Source organism: Neoarius graeffei, chromosome 17 (genome assembly GCF_027579695.1).
Source record: "Neoarius graeffei isolate fNeoGra1 chromosome 17, fNeoGra1.pri, whole genome shotgun sequence".
Lineage (NCBI taxonomy): Eukaryota > Metazoa > Chordata > Actinopteri > Siluriformes > Ariidae > Neoarius > Neoarius graeffei.
In genome coordinates this window covers 4484783-4497459 of record NC_083585.1, presented here as the reverse complement: position 1 = coordinate 4497459, position 12677 = coordinate 4484783, and the positions used below count along the sequence as shown (strand labels likewise).

Genomic DNA, 12677 nt, shown 5'->3' with positions numbered 1-12677 from the left:
AGCACAGTCACTCGGGAGGAGCTCGGAGTAGAGCCGCTGCTGCTCCACATCGAGAGGAATCAGCTGAGGTGGCTCGGGCATCTTTTTCGGATGCCTCCTGGACGCCTCCCTGGGGAGGTGTTCCAGGCATGTCCCCCCGGGAGGAGGCCCCGGGGAAGACCCAGGACACGCTGGAGGGACTATGTCTCTCGGCTGGCCTGGGAACGCCTCGGTGTTCTTCCCGAGGAGCTGGCCGAGGTGTCTGGGGAAAGGGAAGTTTGGGCTTCCCTGCTTAGACTGCTGCCTCCGCGACCCGGTCCCGGATAAAGCGGAAGAAGACGAGACGAGACGAGACAGTACCCTACTATTAAAATATCGAGAAGGCAGCTAATGTTCTGTTTTGTAAACTGAAGATGCACTTCTTTATTAAAAAAAATGCTTTGAACTTAACCTAGAGTGTGCTTTTTTTTTTTTTTTTACTGTACGTATTTGTTCCGCGGTAGTGGTCTTATTTTTTATACTCAGTTGTCTTAAAATGGTCTTAAAAAGTATTATTTTTGCTGGTCAGAAATGTGCAGAGACTCTGGATCCTAAGATGCACCCGTCTAGAATGTCATGCATAGAAACTTCAAATTTCAAAGGTCAATGACCTCTACCTGACCCCTGAAGTTACCCCTAAGAGGAATATCAGTATTATATATGATTTTTTCATGCCCAGTAACATGGAAAAACACATTTATTTTACATTTACATCACATTTAGATGTTAAGATCAGGGCTTTGAACCGGTTCAAGGAACGAAAACGAAAACCGGGAACTTTTTCTATTTCACATGGAACAGAAACGAAACCAGAAACTTTATTATTTTTTATGTTCCGGAACAGAAACGCTTATTAAAAATAATGGTAACCGGTTAATACCGGTTTTTATTTCGTTCCTCAAAGTTTCCGTAGCCTACAAATAAAAAAGCCATTCTTCTCCTGCACAAGTTTCTATGACCCGCTGGGGTTCACTTCCTGTGTGACGTTCGCTGATTGAATGGAGAGAGCGGGAAGGTGGACTATCACGTCTCCATTACTGAGTGTCTGAGCAAAGAAGAGCCTGAACGATGCAACCTCCCTATTGGCTGTTTGTAAAAATGTATCAGTTGTTGCCCTTCCCACGGGAATCATCGCGGGCTCGAGAGACGAGACCTGACGAGTTAGTTCGTTGGTAGCAGAACAAAATGTCTGGACACAAATTGGGTTTTCAGAAAAGGAAAGAAAATAAACGGAGGGTTGAAAATACAAAAAAGGAGGCAGAAAATGCAAAACGAGTTTTAAGGTAGGACAAATGGTTACTTTTCTGAGGCAGCCCGCCGTGACTGCAGGCTTTCAGTTGTCATTGAATGGTTACTTTTCTGAGGCAGCCCGCCGTGGCTGCCTGCAGGCTTATTTATTATAGCCCATTTAGTTAAAATAGTTGATATAAAATGTTTATAGTTATGTGATGGTTGTCCTGATTTAGACTGGCGTTTTTTTTTTTTTTTTTTTTTTTTTTTGGGGGGGGGGTTGCGCGATGTTGCACCCGGGTCCAGATTAGGGCAGAACCGGCCCTGGCTACATTTCAGGTGTAGCTTGTTTTATGTATGTATGTACTTGCATAGATGTGTACTTGGTCTTCCAATATGGCGCCTAACGAAATCTCGCGGCGCGGTGACGTCATGTGGTAGCCCTCTATAGGGCCTGACTAGCCTTTGGTAACACACTAAACGAATTATCTTTCATTTTTGGCACTTTTTCTGTTTGTGTAGATGGGAAGACATACTGAGAATCCAAATCACCAACATTTGAAATAATAATTGTTTTGAATTATTTCTTGTCTTATTTAATGAAGGTTGTAATAGAATTAGCCTACATTTGGCTTAAGCTGGATGAGACAGAGACATAACTTTATAGCCATTTGTTAAACAGCTGACAGGGAACGTAATTAACCGTTCCGGGAACGAAATTTTTTTGTTCTAACCGGTTCGGGAACGTCTATTTAATGGTGGAACCCAAAACCGGAAACGTTAAAATTCCGTTTCTGTTCGGAACGAACCAATAGAAAAAAATTCTGGTTCAAAGCCCTGGTTAAGATACAGCCTTTTCTAATTTCATGCATAGAAATGTGCCATCATGGAGGTCAATGACCTCTAGCTGTCCCCAGAGGTCAAACTGAGGCTACGTTCACACTGCAGGCTGAAGTGACTCAAATCCGATCTTTTCGCCCATATGTGACCTGTATCCGATCTTTTATTGACAATATGAACGACACAGATCCGATTTTTTCAAATCCGACCCAGGCCGTTAGGATATGTGGTCCTAATTCCGATTCCTATCCGCTCTTTTCATATGCGACTTCAGTCTGAACCGCCAGGTCGCATTCATCCGACTTACACGTCATCAACAAGCCACAAATGTCACTATTCTGCGCTGAAGTAGGCGGTGGGTCTCTCAAAAAAAGTTACAACAACATGGCGCATAATCACGGGCGCAGATAGAGGGTGGGACTCGTCCCACCCAGATTTAAATTCACCTCGCTCGGTCCCCCCCACTTATAGGGAGGAAAAAACATCTATGCTGTCTTTCTTTGCATAAGGCAAACCTCACGGAAAAATCAAAAGACTAATTACCATTCGGTTTATTGAGGTGCACGGCAGTGTATACATAGTTGCAACAACTCACATAAAACAAAACAAAGACTGATATTCGGTTGGTTGAGCTGCGCAGACTGCACAGGTTGCGAGCTCGAGCTTGGTTGCTATGGTAACCCACAACGAGTTTGACAGGCATATCGGGGTTGGGGTTGGTTTGCTGGCAGCTTTGTCCCCCCCAGTTCAAAAAACGTATCTGTGCCCCTGCGCATGACATCAATGCGAGGGACGCTTTGGGCTGTGAAGGTTCTGAATCTTCTCAATGGAAGGACCCAGAGGTTAGGGAGCTGATTTCCATTTGGGGGGATGCAGCTATTCAAGCTAGATTGGATGGGTCATACCGCAACCGGGCGGTTTTACTTCCGTAAACACTGGCCATGCTCACTGCGTGTGACGTCGTCGTATCCTGCAATGCGCATGCGGAACACTTTTAGGTCGCTTTTCATTCATACGGAGGATCACATACAAGTCGCATATATTTGTTAATGTGAACGACCTCACAAAAAAATCGGATTTCACAAAAAAATCGGAATTGAGCATTAAGCCTTGCAGTGTGAACGTAGCGTGAGAATGCCTCCACGTCTCAAATTAAAGCTTATGCCTTCAAGAACAAACTCTGAAAGTTTCATGCTTTTTTCATTTTGTGCACAATTCTTCTGATAATAAGAGCTTAACAGCCCCACTATTTTATCACCTAAAAAACATTTCCAAACTAAGAGGACTTATGTCAAAAAATGATCTGGAAAAACTAATACATGCCTTCATCTCTAGTAGGGTTGATTACTGCAATGGCCTTTTCACAGGCTTGCCAAAAAAGACCATCAAACGTCTTCAGCTGGTTCAAAATGCAGCGGCGAGGGTTCTCACACGAACAAAAAGAACAGAGCACATTACTCCAATTCTAAGGTCCCTTCACTGGCTTCCAGTAAGCTACAGAATTGACTTTAAAGCATTGCTGCTGGTATACAAATCTCTAAATGGTACAGGGCCCAATTACCTCTCTGATATGTTGCAGCGGCCTAACCCAATCAGATCTACCAGATCGCAACAGAAAAATTTACTATTAAAACCAGTTGTTAAAAGAAAGTGTGGTGAAGCAGCTTTTAGCTACTATGCAGTACAGCTATGGAACCAACTGCCAGAGGACATTAAAAATGCTCCTGCTGTTGGCAGCTTCAAATCTAGGTTAAAGACCAAGCTGTTTTCAGATGCTTTCTGTTAAATAATTAATATTGTCTTCTTTACATTCTTTATAATCTTTACTTCTCTGCATGTTTTAAATTTACTTTAACTTTATCCTATTTTATTCTTTATTCTATTCTGCTGGGTTTTTTTTTCTTCTTTCTTTCTCATCTTATTTGAACTACTACTTCATTTTATTATTTTATTTTTACTATTGTTTAATTCTTTTCTTTTAATTTCTTTTAATTCTTTTAATTAATTGTTTTAGAATAAAAATAAAATTATTTTATGTAATTTTATTTCTCTATTTTTTACTGTTTTTGTTTTTACTTCTGTAAAGCACATTGAACTGCCATTGTGTATGAAATGTGCTATATAAATAAACTTGCCTTGCCTTGTACTCCCGGGTTTCGGCACCACTCTAATACCTCCCTCATGTGGGTGGAGTACAGAAGCATGGCAGGCGAGAGATGACATTCACACACACCTTTTTATTTTCGTGTTGTTTTTCAGCTTTAACGTCCGTTTAGGTACACAGACGTGTGTGTACACACAGTTGTGTTTTGGTCTGGGGAAATCTCTTCTGTCTGCTCTCTCCCTCTTTTTCTGTTCTCCACAGTCACTGCAACAAACACAGGCGCGCACACATTTAATTGACAACAGGTGCATTGACTTTGCCACTCACCTTCCCTGGCCCCGCCTTACATTCACAAACTGACACTAAGCCACGCCCCCACTGCCACAAATGCGTTTGAAGTTCTTCATACTAACTGTCCAGGTTTTTGTGTCATGCCGAGATAATCATTATAAAGAATCGCGATGCCTTCTCTGCCAGTTAGACGAGGCTGGTGTATATAACTGCAACCAGGAGGACTAGTTTCATTTAATGCTACAGACTCATTTGGTTTAATCCATGTTTCTGTTTAAACACAGTACATTAAACTGCTGATCAGTAAGAAGTTCATTAACAGTTTGTGCTTCAGACATAAGAGAGAAAATATTTAAGTCTTACCTTTTACAGTAGGTCAAAGGTGCTGGCAGCGGCTGTACAGTCAGTATGATCTAATTTTATATTAATTAGATTATTAGAACAAACTGAGTGAATATTTCTACTTTTTTGTATAGCTCGGGGAACAGGCACAGTCTCAATGTAATGAAACCTGTGTGATGACTCTGTGCAGGTAGCAGACAGACAGTTTAGCCTGTCTGTCTGCTCCCTGGCCTTGGCTCTGGATTGTCGTGGATTAACTAGGCCTGTTCTGAGACTATGAGCTATGCTGCGAGAAATGAGAGCAGCATCTTCCCGAGTGGGATGGATACCGTCCTGCCCTAACAGATTTGTTTGATTTTTAGCTGTGTGAGGACATGAAAACAGAGACATCCATGGATGGAGAGACCTCAGAAGCCTGTGTGAAGAAAGAGGAGACGCTGGAGCTGAATATCTACAGCTATGGAGACGATCTCGACAACCCACCTGAAGGTCTCCCCGTTAAAGTGGAAGATCCTGACGATAAAGACCATCTCTGTAAGACATTAGGCCACTCTGGTGCTCAGTAACACTCACTGTTTTTATTCTACCCTGCACACTATCTGGTGCACTAAAAGTGCAATACAGTACATTTGGCATGTAGCCTCAGTCTCTCTTATAATTTTAATCAACAATTTGACATTGAAATTTAGATTTTTTTATTGATTAAAGTATGAACTTTGTTTATAGAGCGTGTAACATGGTAGGGAGGAGTGAGAGAAACTTTGTTTGTTTGTTTATTTATTTATTTATTTAAAATACTTCAGTCGTTATAAACCGAGGATGTTAACCTGAACAAAAAAAAGCATGGAATATCACACGATGGGTGTGTATTAAAAAAAATCTATGCTGCGTGGTTTTATTTTCATATTACAGCATGGCCCAAAATGTATGATTCCCCTCAAACCATAGTGATTTGCTTGTTATTGCAATTTTGAATTTATTAATGAATGACACATTCAATGTTTAATTTGTTTCTGTTTACATTTAATGTTGCAGAATGTCTGTCATTCTCTCCAGCCACTCCTGTGTTTTATTCTGAGACAAAAAAAAAAAAATGTGGGATGTCGTGTGACTGAGAAACCAGAAAGCACAAAGTCCTCTGTCCTGAAGACTCTTCCATCTTGGGAAACTTACTGACTGATACCTGGGTCTCCTTCCATAAATGTTAAATAAATGTGTCGTAACGTCTTCACCACATTAGAAGATTATAGGTTTTTTCCCCCTTCTTTCTTCCACCCATTTGTCATCCAGTGTGGTCACCTGCTAGTATCCACCCACTAGCCAGGTCTCTCTAACCATGTGAGTGAAGGCTAACACGTACTTCCTCCAAGACATGTAAAGCCATCAAACTCCTCTTTTTCAATTGCGGCTCATGCTGTATCACATGATAGCAAAACACACGTGGAGGACAGTGTTATGTGCTCTGTTCCCCACATGCATAAGCTCGCAGAAGATCCCAACCAGCTGTGATTTAATAGGGGACAGAGAGTATGCCCCTCATTATGCCTCTGGAATGGAATGTTCAATAAGAGACAGTGGGTGTGAGAGACAGGAGTCCAAATATACGGATTTCGGGGCATCACAGTGGCGCAGCTCCGGGGTCCTGGATTCGATTTTAAGCTTGGGTTGCTGTCTGTGTGAAGTTTTGCAAGTTCTCCTCCTTGTTGGACTGCGTTGGACTATTTATTTACTTACTGTGTGGACAGAAGAAGAAGAAACTTTTTATTTGTCACATGCACACTTCAAGCACAGTGAAATTCATCCTCTGCATTTAACCCATCTAAAGCAGTGAACACATGCACACGCACACACACCCAGAGCAGTGGGCAGCCACACCAGAGTGCCTGGGGAGCAGTCAGGGGTCAGGTACCATGCTCAAGGGCACCTCAGCCCAAGGCTGTCCCACGTTAACCTAACTGCATGTCTTTGGATTGTGGGGGAAACCAGAGCACCCGGAGGAAACCCACGCAGACACGGGGAGAACATGCAAACTCCACACAGAAAGGCCCTCGCCGGCCGCTGGGTTCGAACCCAGAACCTTCTTGCTGTGAGGCAACCGTGCTAACCACTACACCACCGTGCTGCAGTTAATTTTGTTTGTACCTGCATGTGATTTTCATAACAAATTTGGGAAATTCTGTTCCCCAGAAGATAAGCAAACAAGTAGCTGAATTTAAAACAACCCTGACCAGGCAAGTCCTAAGAGAATATTGTAAATATGTCATGCAGTGCCACAGTCATGTTAATGAACATTCGTTTTATTTTGCCCTGCAAGCTTCGTATCTGACCATTTGTTTACTCCCACAAGGAAGTAAAAAAAAAATCCTCATACTCGTATCCAGTGCTGGCACAAAATATGGAAATGCCTAGGAAAAGATCGATTTTGCATACTTGAATCCTTGCAGATGACATCAGAATCTGCACTGAAGGCAACTGAAATACATTATGAAGATACAGAGACACCTTTTAACCACAATTTTATACTTTACCCATGAAAATACTAGCAGTTTTGGCCATCGTTGTGTGATAAACATCATAAAAATATTGGAAATAGCATCTCTTTTTGTTTAGTTTAGCCCCAAAAACCACCTTAATCACTCCTTGTTGGGCAATCCTACCATGATATGCTAATTATTCCACAGGTGAAAACCATTAACTAAATCATGTGGTCTCTACAAATAAGTCATTAGAAAAAGTATTTATCCTCTGACTACAGCCAGGCAACAGGCAGAAATGGCATCAGAGAGAGAAACTACAGAAGAGCAGCGTATTAGGATGAAAGTTTTGCGGGAGGAGGGCCATTCATAATGAGCCATAGCAAAGAAACTGCATGTGACCCACAGTGCTGTCTGGGAATGCCTCAAGCATCACCAGAAGACTGGGAACTTCAAGAACATTTCAGGCAGAGGAAGGAAGAAAAAGTTGACTAAAGCTGATGTCCAGTACCTCAAGACTACATCCCTACGAGAGAGGAAGAAATCCATCAAGGAACTGGCACAGGACCTCCAAGATGCTACAGGCAAGGATGGTCTCCCCACACCTGGTTAGGAAGACGCTCTCAGCAGAAGGCCTCAAAGGTCATGTGTCAGTGCGCAAAACTTTTGTTGAGAGGTGGAAATAAGCAGAAGAGACTTAACTGGGCAAAAATTCACAGGAGTTGGACTTCTGAGCAGTGGAAAAGGGTCATGTTCTCAGATGAGAAGAAATTTTGAATTATTTGGCAACGCTATGCAACAGTAAGTCAGGTGCAGAAAGGGAGAAAGATACAAGGCAAACTGTATTTCTCCCACAGTAAAACATGGCGGAGGGGTCCTGCAAGTATGGGGAGCCATCACCTACAATGGAGTTGGTCATCTCTACAAAATAGATGGGACCCTCACTGCTGACAAGTACAGACAAATCCTTATCCATCATGCTGTGCCTTCTGGAAGAGCTCTCATTGGCAACAACTTTATCTTCCAGCAAGATAATGACCCAAAACACACAGCTGGGATGGTTAAACAGTATTTACAAAACAAAGAACAAGATGGCAGCTTGGCAATTCTTGATTGGCCAGCCCAAAGTCCTGACATGAATATAATTGAGCAAGTCTGGAACTACATGGAGCGAGAGAAGGTGAAAAGGGCTCCTTCAAACCTGCCACAGCTCTGGGAAGTGTTGCAAGACATATGGAGATCAATTCCACTTGATTTTATTCATAAGTTTTATGATAGCATGCCTGATCGTGTCAGTGCACTTCAGTGTCAAGGGGTTCCATACGAAATATTGATAATATTTTAGAGTGATTTACTCTGGTTACTTGTAACATTTGTTTGTTATGATGAAAATGTTTAGTTTATTAAGAGAACTTGAGAACAAAAGGTCAAATTGTGGTGTTTTGTCATTTTGGTAGGTGTTTCCATATTTTTTTGCCAATACTGGTACTTTGTTGTGTCCTGTTTGATCCCAGTCCTGATGGACACCTAGTCTCAACCAGATGCTCAGTGAACCTTACTGGCAAGCTTTCTTAGGATAATCTTTATACAGTACTAATGTACCGTATATGGTCTTAGACACAGATTGCACACACATTTGGGCCTCATTTCTTCCTGTTGTGTTTTCTCTACTCCTAGACTGTGAAGTTTGCAAATCCTTCTTCCTCAACAAATGCGAGGTTCATGGACCACCCCTCTTCATCCCCGATACTCCTGTTCCCATGGGAGTCCCTGGCCGAGCCAGACAAACACTTCCTCCTGGGCTAGAAATCCAGAAGTCCAGTATTCCTGATGCAGGCCTGGGAGTGTTTAATAAGGGGGAGACTGTTCCAGTAGGTGCACACTTCGGCCCCTGCCAGGGAGAGCTGGTGAACCGAGAGGAAGCCAAGAACAGTGGAGACTCCTCAGTTGTGAGTTTGTCATAAATTTTATTATAAAGATTGTATATTTTTATGTAACAAAATATGATGACTAGATGAAGGTAGCTCCAATTAATATCAATTTCTTCTTGCAGATGATATGTGGAGTAGTGGTGTAAATCAAGTTTGAGCACAATGCGGTCCGACATCGGTTCTTTTAGCCAGTGTGGTGGAACTTGCCTGTTAATAAAAATACTAGTAACACCTCAGTGCTCAAGTTGTCTGTGTCTATGCGTCAGCCCTGTGATGACCTGGCGACTTGTCCAGGGTGTACCCCGCCTTTCGCCCGTAGTCAGCTGGGATAGGCTCCAGCTTACCTGCGACCCTGTAGAACAGGATGAAGCGGCTAGAGATGATGAGATGAGACAGTATATACCCGGTGTGCTGTGAGACAAAGTGAAGTGTGCTGTGGAATTTTGAGCAACCCCATGCATTTTCATGCAGGCTCATGAAATAATATTTTTTTAAAATACAACAGTGACTGTACTTTTTCGTTAAAAATGTTTGTAGGTGGTCACTTTTTTACTTTTTTTTTTTATCTAAATGGCCTTTAATTCCATTTTGAAAATACATTTGGTTCCAGGGAGGAGGATTATTATTGTAGCAACCAGAAAAGGCAGTCGCTTTAGTTGTTGCCAGTTCCACGGAGCCTTGCCAGAGTGCAAAGGCTCATGGGGCTGTTAATGTTAAAGCTTGGAGAACATTAGGGGCTAAATAGCAATGAGCCACCTTGACCAAGACTCCTGCAGTAATTGACCACCTCTGTCCAGTATTTCTGATAGGTATGTATCTTGTAGTAAAATAAAACATCTAGAACCATGTTATGTACAACCCCGATTCCAAAAAAGTTGGGACAAAATAAAAATGGAATGCAATGATTTACAAATCTCAAAAACTGATATTGTATTCACAATAGAACATAGACAACATATCAAATGTCGAAAGTGAGACATTTTGAAATTTCATGCCAAATATTGGCTCATTTGAAATTTCATGACAGCAACACATCTCAAAAAAGTTGGGACAGGGGCAATAAGAGGCTGGAAAAGTTAAAGGTACAAAAAAGGAACAGCTGGAGGCAGTGCTCGAAACTAACGGTGTCCCGACGTCCCGGGGACCATAAAAAATGTCATTGGGACACAAAATTATCATATCTGGGACAATCCCGGGACAATGGAAAAAAAATAGATCTAGAAAAAAAGTTCTACATTAATATTATTTACAAAGCCGTAACACATACATAGACATTCACCTAATTTGTCAATTTTAATTTTAAAACGTTAACAGCGAAAAATACATAGTAGCTACACTTTCGATGCACCTGCATCCGTAGGCTACAGAGCAGCGCATTCTGTTCTAGAATCTTCGGCCGGTGTCCGCATTATATGGACTTGGAATGGAATTGCTACCGCACACGCTGCGCCGACTCTTGCCAGAACAAAAATGCTTAAGTGGTTGAAGCGGACCGACCGCGGGGAAGAAACTGAAAGCCCAGACATAACGTCTCCGGGACCTTCAGGATCCAAAGTGTCATCGCCTGGTCTGCAGGCAACACTAGCAACTTAATGAACACTGTTAGACACATTATAAAATACAACAGGAATGATGTGGATGATATTGACGGAAGATACCGTTCAACAGAATAAGTGAGTTTTCTTGGTGTCTTTCTAGTTCAGAAAGTTTAGTCAGTCAGCAGCACAACTAGGCTAGGACCTGGCACTATGCTGATGTTGCTAACATTTGCACCCACGTTTCGGCAGCGAAAGTTCATAAAATGGATAACGGAAAGTTCATAAAAATGGATAACGGTAATGGATAATGGAAAGTTCATAAAAATGGATAACGGTAATGGTGAAAATTATAAGTTGGCCTTGTAAGTGCCAACAGATAATCAAGGTATAAGTAGATGAAATGAACATAAAAGGGGTCTTATTTTCAACTAAAGTGTACTGCAGATGTAGGGAGTTGAAACATTTTCTGAATGAGCTAGTTGGCCCCTTTAAATAAAAGGGTATCTATTCATACAGTGAGATCGCCAAAGTTTAATAAACTGAAAATGCAATAACTAATTTTGAAGTAGATGATGTATAGGACATGTGTCGCTTGTGTCTTGTGACTTATTGTAAAAATGATATAAAGGGTTCAAAATCGCATAGTTACAAATATAATAGTAACTTCATATGATAATATTAACCACTGGTTATTTCAGAGAGGGAAAAAATGGGGACACTATTGCTTCCATTCAGGACAATACAACACAGAATTCGGGACCACTGGGGGACACAAAGAAAAAAAGTTAATTTCGAGCCCTGGCTGGAGGACCAAATTGCAACTCATTAGGTCAATTGGCAATAGGTCATTAACATGACAGGGTATAAAAAGAGCATCTTGGAGTGGCAGCAGCTCTCAGAAGTAAAGATGGGAAGAGGATCACCAATCCCCCTAATTCTGCACCGACAAATAGTGGAGCAATATCAGAAAGGAGTTCGACAGTGTAAAATTGCAAAGAGTTTGAACATATCATCATCTACAGTGCAGAATATCATCAAAAGATTCAGAGAATCTGGAAGAATCTCTGTGCGTAAGGGTCAAGGCCGGAAAACCATACTGGGTGCCCATGATCTTCGGGCACTTAGACGGCACTGCATCACATACAGGCATGCTTCTGTATTGGAAATCACAAAATGGGCTCAGGAATATTTCCAGAGAACATTATCTGTGAACACAATTCACCGTGCCATCCACCGTTGCCAGCTAAAACTCTATAGTTCAAAGAAGAAGCCGTATCTAAACATGATCCAGAAGCGCAGACGTCTTCTCTGGGCCAAGGCTCATTTAAATGGACTGTGGCAAAGTGGAAAACTGTTCTGTGGTCAGACGAATCAAAATTTTAAGTTCTTTATGGAAATCAGGGACGCCGTGTCATTCAGACTAAAGAGGAGAAGGACGACCCAAGTTGTTATCAGCGCTCAGTTCAGAAGCCTGCATCTCTGATGGTATGGGGTTGCATTAGTGCGTGTGGCATGGGCAGCTTACACATCTGGAAAGACACCATCAATGCTGAAAGGTATATCCAGGTTCTAGAGCAACGTATGCTCCCATCCAGACGACGTCTCTTTCAGGGAAGACCTTGCATTTTCCAACATGACAATGCCAAACCACATACTGCATCAATTACAGCATCATGGCTGTGTAGAAGAAGGGTCCGGGTACTGAACTGGCCAGCCTGCAGTCCAGATCTTTCACCCATAGAAAACATTTGGCGCATCATAAAACGGAAGATACAACAAAAAAGACCTAAGACAGTCGAGCAACTAGAATCCTACGTTAGACAAGAATGGGTTAACATTCCTATCCCTGAACTTGAGCAACTTGTCTCCTCAGTCCCCAGGCGTTTACAGACTGTTGTAAAGAGAAAAG

The 12677-nt window shown here is 42.0% G+C and overlaps 1 protein-coding gene across 1 annotated transcript in view; it reads left to right on the top strand.

Moving 5' to 3' along the window:
- Positions 1-12677, top strand: part of LOC132901314 (zinc finger protein 271-like) — a 64212-nt gene that overhangs the window by 21462 nt on the left and 30073 nt on the right. Inside the window, exons 2-3 of the mRNA XM_060943627.1 lie at positions 5188-5359; positions 8977-9248. Coding sequence (XP_060799610.1) covers positions 5200-5359; positions 8977-9248 — 432 coding nt within the window. The 5' untranslated portion in view covers positions 5188-5199. The remainder of the gene's footprint in view (positions 1-5187; positions 5360-8976; positions 9249-12677) is intronic.